The sequence below is a fragment of the Mustela nivalis genome (genome assembly GCF_964662115.1).
Source record: "Mustela nivalis genome assembly, chromosome: 5".
Taxonomy (NCBI): Eukaryota; Metazoa; Chordata; class Mammalia; order Carnivora; family Mustelidae; genus Mustela; species Mustela nivalis.
Window position 1 is genome coordinate 154,456,807 of NC_139024.1, and position 26,262 is coordinate 154,483,068.

At 50.4% G+C, this 26,262-nt stretch overlaps 1 protein-coding gene across 8 annotated transcripts in view; it reads right to left on the minus strand.

The window, feature by feature from the left end:
- RIPOR2 (RHO family interacting cell polarization regulator 2) overlaps positions 1–26,262 on the minus strand; it is a 202,390-nt gene that overhangs the window by 17,859 nt on the left and 158,269 nt on the right. For 5 of the 8 annotated variants that reach the window (XM_082731473.1, XM_082731474.1, XM_082731470.1 and 2 more), the window contains 8 exons: positions 23,105–23,168; positions 15,081–15,124; positions 13,781–13,906; positions 13,395–13,543; positions 12,031–12,160; positions 7,842–8,480; positions 4,900–5,081; positions 2,464–2,635 (listed from right to left, as the gene is read on the minus strand). In XM_082731473.1, coding sequence (XP_082587599.1) covers positions 2,464–2,635; positions 4,900–5,081; positions 7,842–8,480; positions 12,031–12,160; positions 13,395–13,543; positions 13,781–13,906; positions 15,081–15,124; positions 23,105–23,168 — 1,506 coding nt within the window. Of the gene's footprint in view, positions 1–2,463; positions 2,636–4,899; positions 5,082–5,176; positions 6,044–7,841; positions 8,481–12,030; positions 12,161–13,394; positions 13,544–13,780; positions 13,907–15,080; positions 15,125–23,104; positions 23,169–26,262 lie in introns of those variants that run through there. The other 3 variants (XM_082731475.1, XM_082731476.1, XM_082731477.1) reach the window with 1 other exon arrangement.

Below are 26,262 nucleotides of genomic sequence, written 5' to 3' on the forward strand. Positions count from 1 at the left end.
GATTTTTCACAGCATGGATTGAGTTCCTTGTTTTCAAGCTGAACATGAAGAACATGTTGTATAATAATCATGATTATAATCAAGGCTGTCTCGTTCTAATTAATGACTGCTTTTTATGTACCAGGCACTGGTCTGAGTTCATGTAGTAGCTTGTGTGATTTCCTACAGCCACCCTGTGAGGTGGGTACTGTTGATAGTGCATTTTAAGCATTTATTTATTTAGTGCCCGAGCACATAGAGGGCAGAGGAAGGAGGAGAAAGAATATCCCAAGCTGAGTGCAGAGCCCGACGCGGGGCTCGATCTCATGACTCAGAGATCACGACTTGAGCCGAAACCAAGAGTTGGATCCTTAACCCACAGAGTCACCCAGGTGTCCCTTGGTATTCCTTGCTGAGGAAACTGAGGCCAGAGAGATCAACTAATGTGCCCAAGACCAAATACATAGCAAGTGACTGCACCTACGTGCAGGTCACAAGAGCAAAGCGCATGAGAGAGGACCGAAGTCAGTGGCTGCCTGGATGTTCTCGTCCTTTCTGTGTCCCTTGGAGACCTGTCTCGGTCACGTGGTGGGCATGGAGGCAGGGTGCAGGGTGCATCCTGTACTAAATCCCCTAGAACACACAAATAGGATTTTCAAATTCAGACGTCTCGTGAAACAGTTTTGTACTGATGCCTTTCCTGTAAGTAAATACAGGAGAAATGAACTGATTTGGGGCATAATTATAACTATTATGATTCTTATGGAATGCCCATTTTTATCTCTTTGCAATTACATGCCAAATGCAGGCATTCACTCACCGATTCAGCAGCAGATGGGAGTTAGAAATTAAGTTTCTAATCCTTACTTTATTCCACATCTTTTATATCTACCTCTTTTGTTTTCCTGGCACTGATGCCCCCCCCCCACCGAAGAGCTGACGTGTGATAACCATGGCCTGAGTCTACACAAGAACACGGCACCGCACAGTCTGCTGATTGCTCTTCGAGAGAAAACATCCATTCATTTACGGAAGACAATTCTCCTACATTTCACAAAAAAAATGACTTTCCCTCTAAAAGGCAAATGGATCCTTGGCTCAGGCCAGAATCAGGCGCAGCAAGGACGAAGGATGGTGAAAACTGTCTCATTCAAGGGCTTGGGGAATAGAAAATAGCTAGAAGTAAATCACAGTCCTTGCCCATTTTGGTCTGGAAAAAAAAACTAAAGAAAGCACCTCCTGCCAGGCTGCCGGTAAATGGCTTGCAGTAAACAGCTCACCAACTCGGCAGTCAACGGAAGAGATCAGCGGGGATGGTGGCCAACTTAGTGACAAGAGTCCTCACTGCCAACCAGTTTCCCACAGCGTCTGAGGTGACTCTGTGGCTCTTGATTCAGGGAGGAGAAGCATGTGCTACACTGCCTCAGTATATTACAGAAGAAGCACACTAACCCAGTTCTGGTCCCTCTGCGGCCCCTTCCTCCTGTCCCTGCCTCTATCTTGCAGTGGGTCCCCTGCTCTTAGGAGCAGGACTCCTCCTTTTTGGCCCCTTCCTGCCGACCTTGACATATGCTCTCATGTTCTTCTCCTGTCCCCCACACGTGCAAGCAGGCTGGAGCACACAGGCCACCAGGCACCGAGGGTGCGTTTAAATAGATGCTCAGGAGAAAATGCTTTGTCAAGACAGCGACAGCACTTCCTGCAACCGAAGAATTCCCAAATCTGTGCTCCACTACTGTAAAACCTTGACCGGTAGACAGCCCGAAATGAAAAGAAAATTAAGGCCCACGGTGCCCCAGAATGAGAGCTAACTGGTAATGATAATGTCCTGTGAAAGTGTTCTTTCTCGTCGCTGGTAAGTCTTTATTCCAGATCTGGAAAGCTGGGGTTATATGCTGCGGCAATTTGCCTTTAGCTGTCCGGGAGGTAGAAAGCCAAGTCAGGAGAAAAGTACACACCAAAGGACGCTCAGTAACTCTCACTTTCAAAGTCCATTCATTTGTAGCTGGCAGAACACAAGAGTCACATGACTCTTCTCTTTTATCAAATGATTTGACATCAAGAACTAACCTAGGACCTCTTAAAGTGTGGAGAGCTAAGGGAGTGCCTGGGTGGCTCACTCAGTTAAGGTCTGTCTTCAGCTCAGGTCATGATCTTCGGGTCCTGGGATGGAGCCCCACATCGGGCTCTCTGCTCAGCAGGGAGCCTGCTTCTCCCTCTCCCTCTGCCCCTCCCCCTGCTCTTTCTCCATCTCTCAAATAAATAAAATCTTAAAAAAAGAATAACGTGTGGAGAGCTGGGTTTTATGATAAAAAACCCAGGGCTCAGGGAGGGTGGCCATGCCCATGAGAATGTTTGAGTTGCCCCAACGCAAAGGAAGACGGTTCTCTTATTCCTGAATTTTCATTTCTCTGGCGTAACTGAAAAAGGAAGCCCACCTTGGTGCGTCCACTGGGCTCTGAGGCACGCGGTCAGCAGTCCTACCTGAACGAGCTGGGTGCAGTACTGAAGGTGCCTGACGATGGTGATGTCCAGGCTTTCATTCCCCGTGGTCAGCGGCAGAGGGCTTCCCGCCACACTAGTCCCGACCCCTGTGTCCTCTGTCAGTGCTTCGCTAAGGTGCCCCCTGGCTTCAGGGTGTGTGGCTCTGTAGGTCCTGGAGCAGGAAGGGGAGCGAGATGTTAGTTTCTTTGGGCATGGAAACCCCGGGTCACCTCAACAAAACTCAAGAAAGGCCCCCTCTGGCACCCGTTGAACGGGAGGCTTTCGCTAAGCCCGCCTCGAAAAGCCGAGCTACCTTTCCAAAGCTGCTTCTTGGTTCAGCCTGGTCAGCCCATGTGCCTTGTTCAAAGATGGAGCAAACAGATTGCTCCCAGAGTTCTCTGGTTGTTGCCCCAGCACAATGAGCCCTTTGTAAAGCCGGCACACCGAGGAGTCTTTGAGACGGGCCCTCGTTTTTGTGCTTGTTATACTTGCTTGCTCTGTGGATGGGAAATTGCCAGATTTTCTGGGATTAAACTGTCCTCTGTATGGAGGCCGCCCCAAGAGCAAGACCATTAAGAAGTCAAGTCAAGGCTTTTTCTTGGCCTCAGATCAATTGCTCCTTGAAGAAAAGGAGAAAGTTGCCTGCAGGAGACATGACGTTTTGCCCCAGACAAAGGCTACAAGGGCGCATCTGAATCTTCCCAGGCGGGGCTGGGGTTCTGCCTCTCATGCCTGGTTTCAGCCTCGCCGTGGAGCTGTCTCAAGTTGTATCGTGACGGGCACTTAGACTTACAAATAAAATCTGTTGCCTCTATTATCTAATTTTGTTCTGAAAATTAATCTGTATGGGAAAGAGGGAGTAGCTGTCTCATTTCACACATGGGAGCGCTGACTGGCACAGATATTCACCACCGTGTCCTGTTACACAGCCGGCGGCAACCGGGCAGCTAGTGGTTTCTGGGTTCGCAAAACCCCCTGCCCAGCACCTGGGATTTAGAAAAATCATGCACCTGAGCTTAGAGGCCTTGAACATTTTCCTCCAATTAACTTTCACTTCCAAGGGGAAAGCACTCTGCTTGGGTCCCGGCCATCAGCACATATTTAAAACACACACACACACACACACACACACACACACAATTTCCACAATTTCACCTAATCCCGCTGATGACATAAAGTCAATCAGTTTAGACAATTTAATATCAGTGGTCTACAAAATGTACAAAACCCGTGATGGTTTTGTTGTTGAAAAGATTCTGACGGCAGCAAAAATGGAAGTTTTAGACTGAGGTCTGACTTTGACCTACCATGTAACAGCTTACGCTAACGAGCAGACGGATTTTTGGTTTAGAAGCACTTTACACGTTCAATCAGGCTAGAAAAATCTCAGCACAGAATGTAGGAATATAACAGCAGCCTTCCAGTCATTGAATAAATTTTGTTGGCCAGGCCCTTGGCTTGCTCAATGGATAAATCTGTTTCTCACTTTTTTGTTTCCTGATTTTGAAAGAACGACCCCTCCAGGGATAAGAAAGCCCTCAAAAATGTTATTATAACATCACCTAGGGACGTTTGTGAAGATGGGACAGTGGAGTTCCTCGTAGCTGGAAAACCTGTTTGCATAACACATCAGCAGTAAAGATGGCGGGAATCCACGCGTTCCTCTGGGGAAGTACGTGTGTGCATCTTTTCTCCCCCGGTAGTTAATGAAGGTGGGTAGGCTCGACTGTGTTTGCTTTGCTTCCGCTGAAGTCACAGAATGGACCCCAGACTCTAGCTCCAAACACAAGTTCTGGCTGTCCAAGAAAACTGATGGAGGAGGTGACACGATTTCACCTTCATCGCCCCCTCCCGCTCACCCCTGCCTGTCCGAGAAGATGCAATCAGGTCTCAGCCACCAGTCGGTCATCCCTCGTGCTAAGGGAAATATGTGCCGGGGCTGAAACCTGGCTTTGATATGTGCACCAATAATCTTGATCTGGAACTACTTTGTCAAAGGGAGCAAGAGATAAAGGGGCGGGAAAAGGCAGAGACTGATATAATGAAGACATTAGAAATAGGACCCAGACGGAGGAGAACCCAGGACAAAAGGGTCCTCCAGTAGGACTCCTCCGGAAACAGCATATCTAGTTAATGTGGAATTAATTACACTGGGGTCAGGTAGCAGGCCCCGAACCGTCCGGGACATACGTGTATAACACACAAACACGTCCCTTTCGTTTATGAGGAAGAAAAGCGATTCAGTTGTCCTTGAACAGCACAAAAGAGGTGAATGATATGAAACATCGTCTTGGAGAGTAAAAGGGAGCTGAAAGTCAATGGCCATTCCTGGGGGAAGTTCTCTCCTCCTGGGAGGGGCCTGGGGGGCGACGGACAGTGACAGAGAACCACTCTCCAGACCTTAGAGGTGCCAGCACACACGAACTTTACACTTACCTATTTTTCTCGGTCTCGGTGTCCGAAAATACCGAGTCCGCGCCTCCGCCAACATTACAAACCTCATCCCCGTCCTCCTCCTCGTCAAAATCAGAGGTGTTCAGGAAATCAAAGCTTTCTAAAGCACTTTCGACTGTAAGACTTAAACTGGAAGACCGGCTGCGGCTTCCGGCCGGCTTGCACTGCAAAGGCAGAAGGCATCAGGGAGAAGATCAACATAGCCAGAGGCAGAAAACACCACACGCAGCATTCAACTTGAGATGCGACACTTTCTGGGTTTTTTTTTTTTTCAAGCTTTTATTTTTTGTTGTGGTTGGCGTAAAAAAAAAAAAAATGCATTTAAACTCTTCATATTAAAAAAAAAAAAAAAAGTACAACGATAGATTAAAATGACACAGCATCTGGGATTTGTTCCAGAATCAGCTGGCGAGAAAGAAGCAGGAAGAAGGACAGAAAAAACAAGACCGGCTCTGAGCTGACATCGTGGAAGCGGGAGATGAGCACACTGGGGCGCTTTCTAGGATTCCTTCTGTTTCTGCCTGGTTTTATAATGGGAAGTTGAGGGACTGTGACAGCCCAGAGAGCCCTGGGAGACAGAACTGCTCTAGCCCTCCCTCTGCCTGGAGCTGAACCCCAACGGAAACCCAACCAGCAGACGAGTCTGAAGAGCCATGGCGTCAAGGCCAAATGTAACCGATCCGTAACATTACACGGCCATGTCTGCGCGGTCCCGAGGCAGAAGCTGGCTGCCCAAGGAACCCATCCTGGGGCTGGAGGATTCTGTATCGCCAAACACAGACAGAAGCAGGACAAACAGAATAAGGCCAGTTGCTATGGGCACAGAGATGGAAAGACGTCGTCCCAAAGTATTCAAGAGGACGGACGCTGGGGTAGATTGAAGAGGACCGGTCCTGCAAGGCACAAGAACCAAAGGCCTCCTTCCAGTGAGGTGGCTCTCCTTGCTGACTTCGTAACACAAGGCAGGCAGCGCCTTGCAGGGGTCTGTCTCTGAGACTCAAGATGGCACAAAAGCACAGGGGAAACCGTCTTTCGGTCTTTAAATCAGAGCTGTTTCATTCACCTCATTGATCTCCGTCCCCGAGGCTGCATCACTTAGTCTCTGATCCTCAAGAGGCTTAGCATCCTAGGAACGTGAAGGGGGAAAAAGAGAAAGCTTTGTCTAGCGGATGCTTCGATTCTGGCTGGATCCACAGCCACTTGCCCCAGGTCTAAACTCGAACGCTGTTTTCCATCTCAGAGAGAGAGAGAGAGAGAGAGAGGGTGCCAGTCCAGATGCAACTTACTTCTAAGTTCTTCTTACTTAACCAGCCATCTGCCTAACTTAACCTCACCCACTACGGATGCATTTAAACATTGATCCTAACAAAGGGATGGCCCAACACTTAAGGATTTTCAAGGCAGGATCATTTTGGAACAACAGCAGATGGAGATAATACTCTGGAAAGAAATCTGTGACCCCCAGGCTGTGATGACTCACAGACGGCTTGCTCAGGGTTCGCGGGCAGACGCCGCTATCTTAGCCAGCTAGATGCCTGCAGATGGGAGCTGCTCTCCCCACTCGCTTCTCTAAGGCTTCTGCTGGAGGTGGGGGTCAGTTGTGTCTTTAAATTTCACACCTTTTGCCCACTAAGCGAAGCTGGTCAACTCTGCAGACCAGGGTCTGTTGAGGTGGCAGAAGATGTTTTCACTGGAGTGTTAGACAAGCAGCCTCCATGCAGGAGTCCTGAGCTGGGGCTTCGAAGAAGTGTTTTCCAGAAAGCAGAGGCAGAGCGCCCTGGCCTGCTTCTTGGTCTGTCCTGAGGGCGGGAGGACCTGGAGAGTCAGGGCAGGAAGTGTCCCCTGCCCTGGGGACAAGCCCCCTCCGAGGTCGTGAGCACCATCGAGAGGGAGAAGACAGTCCGAAAAGCCTTGGAAATGTGCTCCCACGTGCCACTGAGAAGACCACGCTTTACAGACACTCGCACAAGGGGACGAGACGGCCTTCCGTGGGCGGAATCTCAGCCAGCCCCCGGCACCTGATTTTCCCGCCCAGTTGATAGGTCAGGTCCCCAAAGAACTGCTCTTTTGTGGAAAAAGGAGTCCGTTCGCCTTCCGTATAGCAAGGCCAGAGTGCCACGCTGAGAGCACAGGAGGTGGCCGTGGGATTTGGGACAAAACTCAGGTTCTGTCTTCCTGGGCAGTGTTTTAGAAAGTTTATGCCCGGTGGCCACACAGCCATTCTGGTGTGGCAACAGCAGCCTCCTTCCTGGGGGGACCGTCCCTCTCGCTCTCCTCTCCCACCCGCTCGACCCTGAGCTGTCTGAGCAGGGGTGAGGCTGAGAGAGAGCGAGCTCTGGTGGTGGTGGCGGGGGGGGGGGTCCCTGGTTTCTAGAGCACAGGAGATGATGACTTGCAAGTCCCGACTCACTGGCTGGGACCAGACCAGACTGGAGAAGGGGCGGTGCAGGGGGAGGTGGGGTGCAGGGGAAGGCAGGGCGAGGGGTGCAGGGAGAGGAGGGGTGAGGGGCGTGGGGGTGGGAGAGGGGAGGTACGGGCCCGTGGCTCCCACATCACAGTTGCCTCACTCTTGACTTCAGTCAGAAAGGGACTCTCTCCGGTAGCATCTCAGGGAGATTATGATCCCAAAGTGCCTCCAGCTCCGTTCTGGGACTGCGGTGACTAACCCCGGGGCTGGAGGGGTTCAGACCTTCCGCGTGCTGGAGACTGAACTCCTAACCAACTCGGGGGAAACTCATCTGTGTGAGGGAAATAAAAACGAACACCCACTCCTGGTGTTTCAAAGTCGGGGCCATTCAGATGACGACCGTCCCTCAGTTCTGTGATGCAGGGGATAAAACACCAAGACACACTACTTCCGGGAGAAAGCTGGCTTCAGACGCCTCTCTCCGCACCTAATCTGATTTCCCTAAAATGGTACTTACTTTTAGGATGTCATCCAAGTGCATGACTTCTTGGTTCAGGTCCTGAAACTCTTTGTACTGCTCCTTGTGAGGCTCCAAGGCAAGGAAAAGCCCGCTGAATGCATCCTCTAGGCTTCCATCCAGGAAGGAGCGACAGCCTTCGGATTCTCCACTGACGGAGCCCTCCAGGGCCAGCCTCTCCGTGGCCCCCGGCACCTCCGCCGAGGTCAGCCTCTTGACCAGCTGCTTCGTGATGTTTCCTTCAAACGTGTCCAGCTCCACGGGCTTGAGCTCCGAGGCCTCGTCAGACTCCTGTAAGAGGGCCTCTGCCACGTCCTTCTCCAGGAACAGGGGGGTCCCGGGCCCGTCTGTGTCCTCTTCCACATGTGGCTGTGGCTCTTGGCCTTCTCTGGAGGAGTTTCTAGAAGATGCTGAGCCCGAGTCACCCGAGCCCTCGTTCCGGGAGGCCAGGCTGCTGTGGTTCCGCTCTGCAGGGGTGATGGTAATTTCTGGGTTTGCTGAGCCTGCGGTGGACAGAGGGCCGGCTGCATGGGGGGTGTGGGCACAGTCCCCGTTGGGCAGGTCACTGAAGCTGAGAGACAGGGGCGTTTTCTCCTCAGCTGCCTTTCCATGGTCAAAGACGTCATCAGGTAGATTAGACTGTGGATAAAAGGCATCTTGTTATTATTTTAAATACAAGCGATATGCGGGGTGGGATTTCTTTCCAGACAAGATGCCAGGCAATTAAAATACACAACCAGCGCTTTCATAATCCTAACATGTTAGCTGTTGATTCGGTCTGTGCGCGCGTGTGTGTGAGGCGAAAGAAAAGCCTTTACAAACCATTTCTGGTGTTGAGTCTCGGTGAAAGTTCATTATTCTATGCCTAGGTTCGACAGTTTTCAGAAGAAAAGATTGGGGGGAGGGGAGGGAACAGAGCCTATTTCCTAAAATCCAGAATCTCACAGTATTTGGCAGCCAAGGTTATGAACACTACAAATTTTTTTTTTTTTTGGCATTTATCTTAAAAGACGTTCCAACACTCATGCTAGTTCACTCAAAAGATGTGATGCTTTGTTCTGCTTCAGTTCTCATAAATTATTTTAAAAGACCCTCTACCCACAACTCCCAAGCCCTTGAAAATGTTCTATTAATTTAGTCACCGTGCCACAAATAACCGAAGACCAGAAACGTAGTTGCAAAGCCTCCGTAAATATGGGAGAAAAAGATGAGTAAACTTAAAGCTCTCCCAGAGCCGCATCTAGAAATACAACGTCCTCTTGTCAAGCCGACCCAGGCTGGGTCAAGTACACTCTGTGATTCATGAAGCAGAACTCGGAAGGGAGAGAGGTTACAAATACCCAGGTAATCAAGATCATTGGTTTATGCAGGCATCAAAATGGTTTCCAAGTCATCGCTCCCTCCGCTGTGGTCTGTGCCGTGTCTCAGGGCCAAGAGCTGCTCTGTGGGAAAAGTTTTCTAGTGACTGGAGATCAGCTCCTTGGAAATGAATCATTTCTCTTGGGCTCTGGACTGATCTTTTAAGTAAATGGGTAAGTACCAAGTGCATGTCTGTTTGAATTCTGTGGGAAGCAAGGAAAAATCACAATATTGCTGGGAATAAGCCCAGGAAACAAAGATGTTCCTGGTAGTGAAGTGGAGTAGACAGAAAGACAAAAGCTCCCTGGCCTCCCCGGCAGTCCTCCTGGTCCCCCCACCACTGCTGGACCGGGGACCCCCAGATCCGAACCCGTGCAGTTCGTTCAGCCCTAACTTTACATTCTCATCTGGCTGGAGGGCAATTCATTTTAACCACGGGGATGAGTGAAGGGGCGTGTCCTTGGGACACTCAGGTAACCTCTGTAGGCTCAGGGTCGTCTCTAGAGAATGCTTTCTTCTGTGACCACCCCCCTCCCCCCGAAGGGTGCTGCTCAGAGTTCTGGGGGGCGGGCCTGAGAGTGGAAGTTCTAGAAACTTCTCAGTAGCTGTCGAGGACCAGGTGGGGCTCCAAGGGCCCCAGAGATTGTTTAGTTCGGGGCCCTCTGTCTGCTCCCCGCCCCCTCCACCTCGGGGGGAGAGACAGGGGGAACTTCTGGAGTATCTCCCATTAGCTCTGGGCCCTCTAGGTGGTCCTGCCCATCTCATCTCATCTTCAAAGCACAGCCCTGGCCACCCGGGGTGCAGGGAGGCTCGGTGAAGGCAGGGGGACCGCTCAGTCGGGCTCTTATTCAAATCCCGAAGTCCTTGCCAGCCATTTACCTAAACCCGACGTGCACCTGTGTGAGTGGCCAGCGTCAGGAGTCAGACTGAGCTGAGACGCCCTGGTCAAGGGGACTTCCGGGGCACCAAGGGGACCTGCCCACGAATGGGCACACGACAGGACGAGGGAGTGAGCTCGAACGAGACGTGGCATCGCGAGGCAGGACCCCGACACGGGGATGGCTGCCAACCGGGAAACAGGTGGTCCGGGAGCTCAGCCCCGCAGGATGGGGAGGTTTAGGCGAGCAGGAGGAAGTGTCTTCCAGAGGAGCAGTGGGTGTGCACCGACGGGAGCTCAAGAAGGGGGAGGTGCAGCGGGAGGGTGCTTGGGGCTCTGGGGGCTGCAGCAGGGGACCAAGAACGGGCAACGGCAGGCGAGGCAAGCTTGCTGAAGGCCGGACAGGTACAGCCGCTCTGAGGGCTCTGCCTTTATCCAAAAGGCTCCAAGAAGCCGTGGAGGTTTTTCAAAACTCGCTCTCCTTTAAATTATGCTCTTAAAACCCCTACCAACTCCCTCCAGAACTTACAGTACGTGAGCGTGACCATATACATTATATCGACAGCTGTCTATACAACAGCATCTGCTATATGTCCATTTTTGGCCCATGTGTTCATGCACGTCTTCCTTCTAGAATGTTCCTATTTGCCTTGGAAACTCCACTAGGTTAGCCTGGCCCTTCTCATCTGTGTCTTGTAATTCACCGAATTAGAAGCAATGATTATCATCGTTCACTAGAAAACTTTTTAGTCCTTTCCTTTCTGGACGTTCAAAGACTACTCTTATTTTTCCCCATAGGTAACTTTTCTATGTCTGTCAAGAGCAGACCCTTCCACGTCCGTATGTTCATGTGTGATTTCTCTTGGGACCGGACGCATGACACAGGAACCGTAGGTCCCCCGCTGTATTCCTGACTACAAATGAAAGAGCTTCGTTTACTAATGCAGAGAAAAATTAACCCACACGACCACAAACTAAGGCGAAGACCATCTTTAAATAAAAGTAGCTCTAGGAAAGTGGGTGCGAAGGCTTCTGACTCCCTCGCGCGCCAGGTCTAAAACTGAGACTGTCCCCAGCGATAAGCTCGCTTAATCTGGGAACAGACACCTTCTCCGATGGTGGGGGGGTAACTGCATTTTTCAAAGACGATGATCTTGTTACCATGGATATCTTCGCCACCGCGGAGAAAATCACGGCACAAAAGCAGGGCTCAGGGACGAGAGGGCCACGCCGGGTCTGTGACAGAGGCGCATGCAGGAACACGCTTCGTGCCCCGGGGACAGGACAGCTGTGACCCCTGCCCCACGAGCGAGACAGAGGAGAGAAGAGACACACGGAAGCAAACGCGCCCCGAGCCCCCGAGGCGAGCACTGCACGGCGGGCAGGCCACCCACACTCACGGAAAACTCTAGCTCGGCCTTGGGTCTCAGCCTGAGGGAGGGCAGGTCGCTGAAAGAGCGGCTGCGGTGCAGCTTGGCAAAGAAAGTGTCCTGCAAGGCACTCAAGACAGACAGCCGCCGCGGCTTGGCCGCCGAGGGATGCAGCCACCTCTTCAGAAGTCAAAGCGAGACAGCGGAGTTAGCGGAGTTAGCGGGAGACAACGGGCACCGTGTTTCGTGAGCATTCTAGCAAGCATTTCTGATGACCGCAAGGAGACCCTTACTGACACCCGTTACCTAAAAGGCTGACCTCAGAGACTCTCCGGGAAAGTCTGCACATTATCAAAGCCCTGGGGGGCGGGGGCGGATGGGGAGAGGGCAGACAGGACGTGGTGTTTGCCTGCGTGCCAATGGCCCAGGGCCTCTTGGAATGTGCTTTTCTTAGTCGCTGCTTGATTAGGGGGAGCTCTGAGATGAGCATTGCTAGGAGTTATGGAGAACCTGTGACACCAGACGTCAGGTGTTTCACATCCTGGGGTTTCACATCCTCCTCCAGAAGCCACAGGGAACTTACGAAAAAGGAGTGATCCTTCAGAGTGGGGGTCTCCGGGGTGCCCTGGCTGTACATGGACACCCTCCTCTGGAGGGCTGCCGCTTTGTTCCCAGCACCTGAGGACGCCGTCATGTCCTCCACGTCGAATGGGCTGCAACACAAGGAGTCCCGTGAACGTGTGCCCATTCCAGCCCCCCCAGCCAGACTGTGGGCTGAGAAGGCTCCTCGTTACGCCAAAGTCAGTGCAAACCAGCGGGTGCAGGGAAACTGAAAACGAGCCACGATAACAGAAAGTGGAGCAGAACACGACACCCAGACCCACGCAAGGGACCACAGATCAGCATCGTAGCTCTAAGGGCGACTTATCTAGGAGAATCTGTTTCTCCGTTCATGTTAGAAATGCAAACATATTAATGCTTGCCCAACACATGACGTTGAAGTCTATAAAATGTCTCTGACTTTGCAGGAACAGACGCGTTAACAGTGCAAGAGAGCAACAGATCACTGTTCTAAAGAAAACACAGACCCCCTCTCGTCTCAGCGGACACAGAGACTCCTGCTTGATGGGAGGAGGACAGTCTGTCCTGCCCGACGTGACAACATTTACCATCGTGCGTCTGGTCCATCCAGCAAGAACGACTTTGCATTCCATAGATCAATGACATGAGCTACAAGGAGGGAAGGCTGGGCGGAACACGGAACGCGCGGGAGAGTGTTCCAGTGACAAGACGGCAGGGGGTCTGCTGCTTCTGTGGTTCGCCCCCATGTTGGAAAGGGGACCTTGAACACCCGCACTCAGCAGGTCATGCTTACGTGGTAATCCACCAGGGGCGTTGTAGCAAACTTTGAGAGCAACCCGTGTTTAAATAACACATGACCTTTCTCGTGAGGCGACCTCAGAAAACCACCTTTAAGTTCGCTGCTCTGACAAGAGGTATCTCTTGCCCTTTGGAAATGTTCTGTTGCGGGAGAGCATGAAGGATATTGAGAAGTTTCCCTGAGCAGCATATGGGGTAGAGCTGAAGTGGGACAGGCAGCGAAAACCCTATAGTGAGAATTGGGATCTTTCTGAGGGTGAAATATCTCCTCCTGGACAGTTATTTTCCTCCCAAATTAGCTTACTTGAGACAAGTAGTAGAAGTAGAAGAGAACAGTGGTAAGACAGAGGCTTCTCTGACTTATGGAGACGACGGTGCCCAACTGTCACATGGCAAGCCAAGGGACAGATCCCTGTCCCCTCCGAGGTGCTGACACGGGTCTCGGTTGGACCCAAGTCTCCTGCGACGAGCTCCCTGGGGACTCTGACTGTCCAAGGGCCACCCTTGGAACAGCCTGACCCTGAGGCGTGTATTTCTAACAGGACCCCACGGAAAAGGGCCACTTACTACCAAGTGATCTCCAGGCTCAGTTTGATGGTGCCGAGGTCGTTGATGTCAACGGCCAGCACCTGAGGTCGGGCGGCAAACAGCTCTTTGGTCTCACACGTCACGCTGCCGACCAGGAGGTGCGTGGCGAGCCCTTTGAGCTCTGTGACCTGGTGGGAGAAGGAGTGGGAAGGCCTTACAGGGAGCCCAGGAGAAAGGCCAGGCACGCTTCCCCCGTGTTCTTCACAGCCCGCTCTGCGAGACAGCGGTGGTCTTCGCCACGGACTCGGGGTGCAGAGAGGGGTCTATGAGGTGGGGGTCGGGGGCAGCGGGCAGAAGTCATGAACACAAATCCCCACCCGTGGGCTACCCAGCCGAGCAGTGGGACGGCGGAGACAATACTGAACCTTGATGGAGATGAATCCAACGATCAGGGGCAGGAACACCACCTCCTCCCCGTCCCAGCTCTGCTTGCCATTGGCTTCTATCTTGCCTTTCAGTTTCCACCTCTGCCGGCCGTACTTCATGAAAATCTGCAGAAAACCACACCTCAGGTCCCACGGCCCTCGCCCCCCTCCCCCACCCCAGCACCAAGATAAATAAGCAGGGAAATAAGGCAGCTGCTCTTCTCCCCTTCTCCCTCCTCCTCCCGCCACCCCGCTCTGCTGGGTTCTTCCAAATTTCCTGGGGCCCGGGGGGGGGGGGTGGAGCAGGTAGGGGGCAGGGACGAGGCTTTCAAGGGGGAGGAAGGTCTGTTCCCCTCCAAGAGGGCATGGAGGGCCTCCTGTAGTCAAGGGTCATCACACTGTGTCCTTCCGTGTCACCGCGGTCATCATGGCCAGTTCATTCCCCCCATAAGTCTATGACAACAGTCACTGAACTCCCCAGCTCGGTGATAGGGAGGAGAAACCATCAGCTAAACCTACTTAGCAGCCAGAAGCAAGAAGTAAGACCCCTCCTCCTGGATGAAGAAGACGGAGCGAGACAGTCCCGAGAGAAGGTCTCCCGCTCTCCTAGCTCCGACAGGAAGATCCCCCTCCTCTGCCCTCCCCAAGGACGATCATGGTGGGTTTTGGAGGCAACAGTTAGATGAAATAATTAGGGGAAGTTCCCTTCTGAAGGGGGAAAAGATGAAAGGCTTTTATACTTTCTGGAGTATATCTTTATAAAGAAAGGTCTAGACACTAGCTTCTTCATCCCACGATATTTAAAAGCACTCGGGATCTGGGATGGCTCTTGCAGCGGGAGAAAAGAGAGCTATCATTGGGACACCAGGGAAAAGACGAGACCGATTGTATAAAGGCATAACAAGCAGCCGTAGCTAAGGGCCATCGCTGAGTTGGTCGCATGGACAACTGCACAGTGCTGATAGGACAGCGTGTCCTTCTGTTTTTAGGAAAATCATTTCGGGTGAAAGGTCTCCATGTCTGGGCATCAGTCTAGAAATGTTTCAGCAAAATAACAACAATCATCGCAGTAGTAATAACACCAGTGCGGCAAAATGGTAGAAATTGCTATCTGGGTGAAGACTACCTGAGGGTCTCCATCTCCAAATTTTCTCACTGGCTTAATTTTTTTTTTCAAAATAAACAAACGTAAAAGAAAAAAAAAAAAGGGGGGGGGGAATTTAAGAAGCAAAATAATGACCACCCTGACTCTTGTCCCTCAAATCCTCGATTCCAACCCGCAGACCGACAGGACACTTACCTCATACTGATCTCCAGGACAGAGGCGGGCAAAACCAGCCAGACCTGTAAAGCAAGCATTGGGATATGGGGCGCAGAACAGATCTCCCCTCTTCGCAAACCCACACTAGCACAGTTAAAAAACCCCGGAGTGTCAGGACTTTGCGAAAGCTCATGCAATAGCTTTGGGGGAGCACCAGAGGGCGCTGCGACGCTGGGAATTCCATCTACCCCAGCCCGGGAGAACATTCCTGATTGGATCCATCAAAGACGCTGCTTTCCAGGGCAAAGAAGGCTGCTGGGCCGGGGCTAGAACTCTGTGTGTATCCTTGGTCAGCTGAGGGTCCACCCGCGTTTCAGGATCAGAGAATGAGGGCCACAAAGATACGTGCCTTTATTTACCCCAAATGCTCTCATGAACATAAACAGCTCTCTTGTTTTTCTTTCTGTCCCAAGATTCGTGATTTCTGATAAGTGTCTCTCATTTGGGCGAAGAGACCCCGTACCCTTGCCTCTCTCCAATTCACTCATTCCCGTGTTTTCCTTTTCCTATTTATCCGGCATAATGATGCCCCCATCTAGCGTATTATGAAACCACTTGAAATGGGTTACCGTCTACACAAAGCCAGTGATTCAGAAAACAAAAGCCAACCCACCAAAGGACAACAACCCAGACTCCCCGAGTGGAGATGGGGCTTCCCTCCGATGGTGCCATCGCACCACTGGCTCGTCCTTGCCAGTCTGAGATGCAGCCCCTTATTGGCTGTGCCAGCAAGAACACAGCACGTCACAGCAGTGCCGTGGGACGACCCAAGGACTCTGGGGTTCATCAGTCGTTTTTTTTTCTTTCTGTAGATATTTATGGAGACTCCATGTATGGGAGGGTCTGTGTCCTGGGGTAATGATCTGCAAATTAAAGAGACTTCACGGATACCCAGAAAACAGAACAAAATGCAGTTTGGGGGATGAAACAGACAAGGACAAGAGACAGCAGAGCAGTTAACGCTGACGCAGATTTCTTTTTTCTCTACCAGCGAGTACCCTCCAGATATGAACTCCACTTTCTTCCCCTCTAAAAGGAGGGGAGCCGTGTCCACCTCACAGGACTGTTTGTAAAGACAATGGACGGCAATGACTGTGAAGACAATACACAGTAACGATTATATATCGGGCAGTGGGATAATACTACTCATCGAGCATGTGCTAGATACAGCTCACTTAGAAGAGGTTATCAGTATGAAAAGACAGCAAATGATACACATCAGAGAGGGGAACAGCAATGAAGAGACAGTAAAAGGAGGTTTTTTTCCCTATATTCTGAATTTTTGTAACAACGTGTTACTTATATAATTAAACAAGAAATTCTATCTCCTTTAACATAGGGTAGTTAAATGGAGGAAGGTGGCATGTGAACGGAAGAGTATCCCCACTGGCTCATGAAGAAGGCACAGGGGAGAGGATACGGGTGGGTGGAGTGAGTGGCCCGTATTTACTCAGCAGTATTTCCGGAGTGCCTACTGTGTGTCAAGCACGAGTAAGGTTGTCGGGAGGAAGGTACGCACATCGGACGTACAGGGCAAATGTAAGGGACTATACTTGTTAACAGAAGCTCATCAGTAATCCTGGCTTTGTTTCTGTGCCAATCACAAAGCAAAGTCCTTTACCCGAATAGGGAGACGAAGACAACACTGTCATCAAGGAATGAGACAAATTGAATAAAAATGGGCAAACTCTCTAGTACTTTCTAGTACTTTCTTGCTAATTAAAAAAATATATATACAATAAAGAATTCCAGTTAAGAATTCAGTACAAATGTTTATATACACCAGAATATTACTCAGCCATAAAAAAGGATGCGATCTTGCCACTTGTGAGAACATGGATGGAGCGAGAGACTATAATGCTATGTGAAATAAGCCAGGCTGAGAAAGACAAATACCGCATGATTTCATTTATATGTGGAATCTAAAAACCAAAACAAGTACACAAAAAGCAGAAGCAGACCCATAGATAACAGAGAACAAGCTGATGGTTGTCAGAGGGAAGGGAGTGGAGGGTTGGGCCAAATGGGTGAAGGGGAGTGGGAGGTAGACTTCCAGTTACGGAGTAAATAAGTCATGGGAATGAAGAGTCCATCATTGGGAATACAGTCGACGGCATTGTCATAGTGTGGTATAGGGGCAGATGGGAGCTACTCACGCCCAGCAGAGCACAGCATATAAACCTGTCAAATCACTATGCTGTATGCCTAAAGCTAATGTGACATTGTGTGCCGACCACTCTTCAAGGAAAAAATTTCAGTACAGGTGTTTAGATATCTTTCATAAGATAATGTTTATAAAGTAATATTAAGTTAAAAAAAAAAAGCAAAAAGGCAAAATATAAAACCTATGTAGAGGATGACCTCTGCTACATAAAAACGTATCCTTAGGAAAAAATTCTAGAAAAATATATCAAAGTGATAAAAATAATTATCTCTGATAAGATGGGATTGTGAAGCAAGTTACAGTTTTGACATTATATAGTGATTTTTATGGGGCTTTTTAAAGTATCATGCATTTATTTTATAAGAGAAAAGACAAAAGATCATGTATGTTGGCTGACAAACAGCATATATGCAGAGGAAAGCTTATTTGGGTATTCACGACAATTTTTACAAAGTTTAGCACTGGTGGGGCGACTATATTATGACTTTAACATTTTTGTTCTACTTGCCTGTATTTAAAAAAATGAGAAGGTACCATTTAAAAATTTTAAAATAGACTCGAGAAGAACAGTCCCTCCCTTTTGATAGAGGTGGCCAGAGAGGAAATAGCGGGTACAAGACCAGCCCTGGGACTCATGTTCCTTCACACGCAGGATGTCCGTTCGACCCACGGATCCCTTGGTGGTTCAGTCTCAAGAGGCCATTTATGACCTTTCAGTTCTTGGTTGTTTTTTTTTTTTTTTTAATATTTTTTATTTGTTTATTTGACAGACAGAGATCACAAGTAGGCAGAGAGGCAGGCAGAGAGAGAGAGAGAGGGAAGCAGGCTCCCTGCTGACAGAGAGCCCAATGCGGGACTCGATCCCAGGACCCTGAGATCATGACCTGAGCCGAAGGCAGCGGCTTAACCCACTGAGCCACCCAGGCGCCCCTTCTTGGTTGTTTTTATAGTAGGTTAAACATGCTTTTACCCATGGAAAGATAATGAGGATGGTATGACACCAGGCATTTTGCCTTCTGTGAGTAGTCCTATGGAGCTGTGAGACGGGAATGGAGGGTTCTGCTTTCTGCCCATCTCAAGGACAGGGAGGCTTAAGAAAGCACCTGCTGTTACCACCATCTGTCAGTAGATGGCAGCAACTCACCAGCTGGTTCTGCCTCCCCACCACTTTGGAGCCAGTCCCGAGAACGGGCCTGACAACGAGAACACAAGAAGCCACTTGAACAGATTTCCTAAAATACGAGCGGAACTTAAAAAGTCAATGTTCACTAATTATTTTCTGGAGGATTTAATTTTTTTAATACATCAGAAAAAAAGCACAATTGATGGGTTTCCACAAATAGGAACTGGTGAGACACGCCAATTCTAAGACCCAAAATGCCCTTTAAAATTTCTGCAGAGGGGCGCCTGGGTGGCTAAGTTGGTTGAGCATCCAACTCTGTCTGGTTTCTGCTCAGGTCATGATCTCAGGGTCCTGAGATCCAGCCCCGAGTAGGGCCCAGGGCTCAGCGGGGACTCTGCTTGAGGATTCTCACTGTCCCTCCCCCCACTAGAACTGGGGTGTTCTCTCTTTCTCTCTCAAATAAATGAGCAAGTCTTCATAAAATAAAATAATATAAAACCTCTGCAAATAAGTTCAGGTTTTATCCTTTGCCAGTTTACCTTGCAATTACAACAGAAGCCTGGTTAAAAAAACAAACAAACAAAAAAACCAAACAAAAAAAAAGAAACCGACCAGGTGAATTCGTGTGGGTCAAGGTATGTATGGGGGGAAAATGCTTTCAAGGGTTTTCCCACCCCCCTTTCAAAATGACCAGAAATTTCATATCTGAGTTTATCCAAATGGGAGAAAGGTACTTGGTAGTGATGGGTTTTGAGCTTATAAGCCCAGGTTATTGAAGCAAAACCTGTTGAAATTGTTCGTAGCAGTATCACCCACGGTGCTGATTACTGGCTTAAGGTTGCAAACCAGCACCAGCCAGGCTGAAGCAGGTCTGGGGCTCTGCTTCCTCAGGTTCTAGCGGCTTGTGTAAGCCAATCACCACGCTGCTTGCAGAATTGAAACCCACGGTGGGGCAATTCCAGTTGCAGCTTGATGTCTTTCAAACCTGGCCAGTGGCCTGCTGGGATTTTCACCGCTGGGGGAAGTTTCATGTTTTCTCAGCAGTTTTGTGATTCCTATTGCACTGTCTGGAGAGCTTTCATTATGGTCACTCTGTAGACCGTCGTGGGGGTGAGCATCTGGTGGGGGTGGGGGGGGCTTTTGTTTCTATGATCCGTCTTTCTGCACCTTTTTGCCTGTTGTACTGTAAACACCCATTACTGAGAAAACGGCTCTTCTCTGGCCTTGTTTGGAAGGCCCAGATGCTACACCTTTCCTTCCTGTGCTCAGAGACTTTTCTGCCGGAAGAATGCTCCCCATTTTTGCCAGTTCTATGAAGACCTTCCTTTCTAAAGATAGAGCAGATCACGCGTGCTGACAGCATGTACACCCAGAAAAGGATGGCTGGGTATTCGCGATCATATTAACAGTTCCACAGCGGGGGGAGAGTGATCAAGGTAAGGAAGTCACACCTTCTGCTCTAAGAAAAGGAGTCAAGCAGCTGAACAGACAGGAGTTCTGTTCCAGGCCTTCCTGATTTACTGACCAGGTATCAATAGTGCAGATTTACGAGCTCATGGGTAGTTCTTCCCTCTGTCAAGGTATGCCCTGCCCTGAAAGCTGGAGAGGCAGACACAGGCTTGGAGATACCCACTGCCTGGAACGTCACTGGAATGAAGCAAGAGCTGGGAGAGGTAGTTTTCCTTGAGAGACCATTTTTCATCTAGGTCCCGGCTAAGCAGAGTCTCCCTCGTTAGCCTGACATTCAAGGCACATTAAGATCCAGTGCCCATGGACGGCCATAGCTCTTCTTCTAGAATGGGCTCCCACCTGGCCCGTCCACCAGCCATTTGTCAACATGTTTTCCCCTCTTTGGTGAACACCATCCCATTGCTATTCACCTGCCCAGAACAGTCCCTCTCGCTGTAAATCAAATGTTACAGTGGGGAGTTCCTCCTTCCTTCTTGCTTCCCTCCCTCAAAATAGGTGAGTGGCACCCTTCTCCTCGTCCCTGCCCTGCTGGAGGCTGCGGAGACAAGCCAGCCACCCCATTGGTCCAAGGGGTCATTCGTTCTACCGAATTAGAATGCACTGGTTCCTACATCCATTTTTCTCCAGTGGACTGTGTGGAACTCAAAGCCAGGGGCCACTCATGGGGATGCAACCTTGTGCTGGGCCGAGAGCAGGAGCTCTGTAACCCATCTGTTGTTTTTATCATCAACCTACCCACACCCCAGGAGGCCACACGTTCACACAAAACCAAAAGGGTTGTTTTCTTTGTGTTGGGTGTGGCAGAAAGGGAAGTGTGGAAGGGTGTGGTGGGAGGAAGTTGGGTTACCAGGTCTGACAATATTATGAAATCTCCTCCTGGGACATTAGTCTGCCCGTCAGGGGGGTGGTTATGTTCTACCAGAAGGAATCACAGATAAGAAAGTAGCTGATTGCGAAGATGTAGATTTCTTGGCAGCCTGAGGAGGCTTCTCTTTACTGAGAGAGAGGAAGATTTCCACGGAGGCGTTCCCTCTGACAGGCTTCCTGGTTGTCATTTCTGAGTTTTCATGTTAGATTAGGGAAGTGCAAAGGGAGAGTAATGTGTAATGAAAAAGGACAGTATCTTTCAGGCCTAGAGTCCCCTTGGGGGAAACCAAGGGCCTAGACGGAAGCGAGAGAAGCAGACCAGGCAGGAGAGAGGGAACAGGGAAAGGCAGAGATGGAAGAGCTCAGCAAATGGGAGGTTCTGTCACCAGGACAACCCTTTAGGACACAGGGCTGGGATAGAGCTGGTGCCCAGGTCCCTCAGGGATGGCGGGCCCCCAGCACCACTGTCTCCCTGACCGCCATGCTGCCTGTGGGCTGGACTGGAGATGACCTTCCTACAGAAGAGACCATGCTTTGAGCAACAGTTTCTCGTTTGGCTCTTTGAACCTCCTTCCTTATAGGAGATTGAGCCTGGGAACGTTCTAGAAGCCAGAGCCCTGGAATTCAGTCTCAAGTTTGACTCCAACTTGCTATGTGACTTCTGGGACAAGTCATTTAACACCCATTTCCCGTCAATAAAATGAGGAAATGATCACCCCACCAAAAACGAGTGCACTGGATAACAGAAATCAGGGAAATCTGGTCCTCCCTGTGTTCACCACCAGAAGATGTGTGTGACCTGAGTCTCTCTCAGCTGTGAGACCCATCGGGCTGCACGGATGGTGCCGAGTGTCGGTGGACACAAGAGGAACGTGCTTTCTGCTAAACGCTGATTCAAGGCAGTTATTTTCCAAAATCATTCCGCTAATGAAATCATCCTGACTTGCTGGGTCCGCAACAGAGCCTGAGTGGTTTTGGAACCTGCAGCTCAGGTGAGGACCCAACACGAAGACAGTAAAGGAGAAAATGATAAACGGAGAACTTCCGTGGGACCCAATTCACACTCAGGTCTGCTCTAGGGAAGAATGCAGCCCCTGGGGAAGCTGAAGGTCAAGGTCATTGTTATTCCAGAAGTAACTCCTTCAGAGTGGCTCTCACATTCTCATGGGGGTGCCCAGCGCTTGACAGAAACAGCGCCCTGCTGACTCATTTGAAAAATAGAAAACGAAGTTCTCCTGTTGAGCACTTAAAAAAAAAAAAGTGCCCCTTATCTATTCCCTTAATTGCAAAAAGTCATGGAGAGGGTGATTAAGTCTCCATTAGCAACAACCCAGGGATCAAGGTGCTGCAGGAACGTGAGGACCAGAGCGCCTGCGCCCCAGCCCTCTTTACCACAGTTAATGGGCCCAAACTCAAGACAAAGGGGGCTGTGGCTGATCGGAGAGCCCTGCCCGCAACACTGGGCCACGCTCCGCTCCGTTTCCCAGCCCTGGTGGGCCTTCTTTGTTCCAAACACGCCACGGTAAAGAGATCAACAACCAATCTACACGTCGAGGTCAGAGCTTTCCAGAGCAAACGCCGGAAACACACTGGGCAAAGGAAGAAAACGCAGTCCTCTGTGGGTTTTACACTAAAAATAAATACCCTTCAGTAATGGGTGGGTAGTTTGCAGAAAACACGAGCAGGAAGGAACAACTGAAACACCACAAAGAAGCCAAAAGACAAAGGGAGAACGTGGGATATTCTGTACAACAGCAGTTGTACAACAACAGTTTCAACGGTAGGACGAAAACGGGAGGGTCTGCTTAGATGAAAGGAAGCCCAAGAGACACCCCATGACCAAGCATGACACATGGACCTTATTTGGATCCCAGCGTGAACAAACTAATTGTACAAAGCATTTCTGAGGCAGCTGGGGAAACTGGGTAATGGAGTGGATTAATAACAGAGCTGTATTCTTTTTACTAACATGCGATAATATTGTTGTGGTTATTTATGTAAGAAGTCCCTGTTCTTTAAGGGATTTTAAATACACCCAGGCAGACTCACATATCTGGGTTATATATCATCAAATGGAAAAACAGATGAAGTCAATGTGGCAAAATCCTACTAATTATTCAGTCTAGGTGATATGGGGTTCATTGTTAACATTCTCTTTGCTTCTGTGTACGCTTGAGGCTGTGCCATAATAAAGATTTAAGGGTGTAGGCAAGTCTCGGACTAGAAGGTTCTAGAACACCAACACATTCACAAATGGGGAAGGCTGAGCATGGGTGGCTTTGCAAGAAAAATAAAAATAGTGAGTGCCCTCAAACTCCAGGGAGCTCTGTCTGTGGAGATGGTGCCTCACTGTCTGAAGGGGGGGGGGGCACAGGGTACCTTTCATCTTGATGGAGAACTCCCCCAGTAGATTCTCCAGCTCTGCTTCGATGGTGCACATATTCTGTGACGAGAACAGAAAACTGGCATCAGCGCAAGACTTTGGTCACCAACAGCTCAAAGCCTGTGACATTCGAGCAGCCAACAGACAACTAAGGCTGGATGTCTTGAACACCAGGGGGCACTGACCTGTTTGCAGGGAGCTACCCCAGCCCCAGACCAAATGTCCCCTCCCACCCCGAGTCTACGCCAACCTTCTGGTGTACTGGAAATTCAGAGCACAAAGGAACAAATTCACTTATTTCCATGCACAGTGATGAGGACTGGGATGTTAGATAAGAAAAAAAGCAGTCTGGGCGCACCTGGGTGGCTCAGTTGGTAAAGCATCTGCCTTCAGCTCAGATCATGATCCTGGGTCCTGGGACTGAGCCCCACATCAGGCTCTCTGCTCAGTGGGGAGCCTGCTTCTTCCTCTCCCTCTGCCTTTCCCCCACTGCTTGTGATCTCGCTCTCTCAAAGAACTAAATAAAAATCCCCCCCCCCCAAAAAAAAGGAAGAAGGAAAGTAGTCTTCTCCTAAAGGGAGAAGATCAAGGTTCTTAAGTCTCTGACCCTGGGATCTCCTACAGCAGAAGACTTGCTGTGTTGCATTCAGAGGTTACATCAATGAGCTCATCAAATTGTATGATAAATCGATGAATCCAGAACATGATACTCTGTAAGAAGTGGTCTGGATTCTACAAAATGGTAATGCGGGGAAAAAGTTCCAGACAAAAGGGGCTAAGGAGACATAAAAACCAAAGGCCACCTGTTACCTTCCATTAGATCCCGACAATTAGCAGGACAATGCACTAGAACAGCTCTCAAGGACATGACCAGACCAAAGAGCGGGCGTCTGAAAACGCACAGGCTATCCAGTAACTCCCTCAGCTGGCTAATTGTCTTAGCTGTGGGGATGCCCTGTGTTTGTCCCCGGGGAAACACAGGCGACCACTGTGGGTTCTGGGTTCTGGGCTCAAATACTTATGGGGTCAAGTGTCGCGACGTCCATTACTTACTGTCAAATGATTCAGCGAAAAAATAAGGATGAAGAAAAAATGGAGCATAGGTGAGAGAAGGGAAGGAAACACGGCAAGATGTTACCAGGGTAAAGGTCGACGGTGTTGATACTAGTCCCCACTTTCCTGTGGATGCAAAGTCGCCACAGGGCTGTCCCCTACAGAGTGAGTGAGGCTGGGTTCCTGCGGCAAGGCTCGGGTGCCCCAAAATGACTCCTGGGCCTGACCACAGTCCCCCGCTCGTTCTGCTGCAGAAAGGGGGACACTATCTAAGAGTGTGGCTAGACCTGCCACTACCCCAGCCCGCCCTACTTCCTCCTGATCTTAGGACCTACACGGAGCAATTGCAGCTTGAGATCAAAAAAGGAAAAGGGCGGTCAGCAGTCAGCGGCTCTCCCCAGTGGGGCCCTTGGGCAGCTCAGCAGGCTTCAGCTTTGGAAGCCGCCTTGACCTTGGCTGTCCCCCCCCCCCCCCCCCCCCCGAGAGTGGGGGTGGGGTGGCACCTGCTGTCTTCCCCCTCAGCAGCCTGCCTCCAGGGGGGGGCCCTGCCCCCAGGGGTGGCCACGCCCACGAACCCTCCCCTCCCCGGGAGCCCTGACAGGGAGTGGTCCTGCTTGCATTCTGGGAGCTGAGGACTTGAGGGTTGCTGAGTGAGGTGACAGCGTCCTGTTCCTGTTTGTGCCTCAGTCCTTTCAGAAGATCGCTCTCCCACACTGGTGTGCGGATGGGGTGCAAACGTTGGGGCGCCTGGGTGGCTCAGTGGCTCAAGCCTCTGTCTTCTGCTGGGGTCATGATCTCAGAGTCCCCGCATCGGGCTCTCTGCTCAGCTGGAAGCCTGCTTCCCCCTCTCTCTCTGCCTACTTGTGATCTGTCTGTCAAATAAATAAATAAAATCTTTTAAAAAAAAATAAAAGAGAGAGAGAGAGAATGGCACTTTGCCCTTGTGAACTCTTGGTGCCTCGGATCGCTTAGCATACGCTGGGGAAACTTCCTGAAGTCTGAGCTCTGTGCTGCCTGAAACGGAGTCTCAGTATCGTGAACCCCTTCTCTTAGAGCCCTGCACGGCTCGGGGAAGGAACACAGGACACTTTCCCCAAATGCCTGTGACGTCAGCGTGCCAGGCAGGGTTGCCACAGGTGACTTCCAGAAAACCTGGGGCGAGGGCTGCGGGGGGGGGGGCACTGGTACAGCCAGTGAGGACTTCTGCGGTCTGGAGGCTCTTCTGTGGCACCCAGGCAGCGGGGGATGAGTCCTGGCTCAGCCCCCCGAGGCTCTCACCCAAAACATTCTGTGTTCAAATCCCAGACCCGCTGGGTCCCGAAGATAAAAAACCAGCCATGTCAGGCAGGGCGCTGCGGAACTCTGACTCCTCTCTCCTCGAAGGCACCGTTCCTCTGGCTGAAACAGTCCTCTACATCTCCAGACGTGGGAGCGAAGTCAGACGCCACGTGCTGGCATCTGAGCAAGGATGGGTATTTCTGAAACGAGCCCACGAATGTTCTAGAACGGGCAGCGTCTCCGGGCTGTGGGTCAGGTACTGCTCCTGGAGTCCAAGGGCCCGTTTTAAGTGCTCTTTGATTCCTGGGCCATGCACAAATGAGGTCTCCCGAACCGGGGTGCTTCTAACCCAGAGTCTCGACCCCGGGGCCCATAAACTTGGATGCGGGAAGAGAAAGTCCCCGTGATGTCACAACCTCTACGTGAAATGCATGGCGTGGAAGTGTAGGAAGACAGGAAGGGAGCCCCAGTGAGGCGGGCCTGCGGCTCCGACTGATGGAAATCACCTGCGTGCTCACGCCAGCCGGGAACAGTCGTTCAAACTCTGTGCTGCTTTAAAATTTCATAACTTCCAATAACTTGTGGCAATGTTAGAGCTGATGATTTAATTTTGATGCGCTAATAAGAACGTGGCATAAACTAAACAGTACTGCATCAAAATTATTTTTGCTTTCAAGGTATTTTGATAACTGGACTGCTAATACTGAAGTAACTATTTCAGTATCATGGGTTTCCTTTGAGTTCCTGGATTCCACGTGTTGTATTTTATGTGTCTAACAAGCATTCATCTGAAAGGGGAACATAGGTGAAGAAGCCGTGTTTC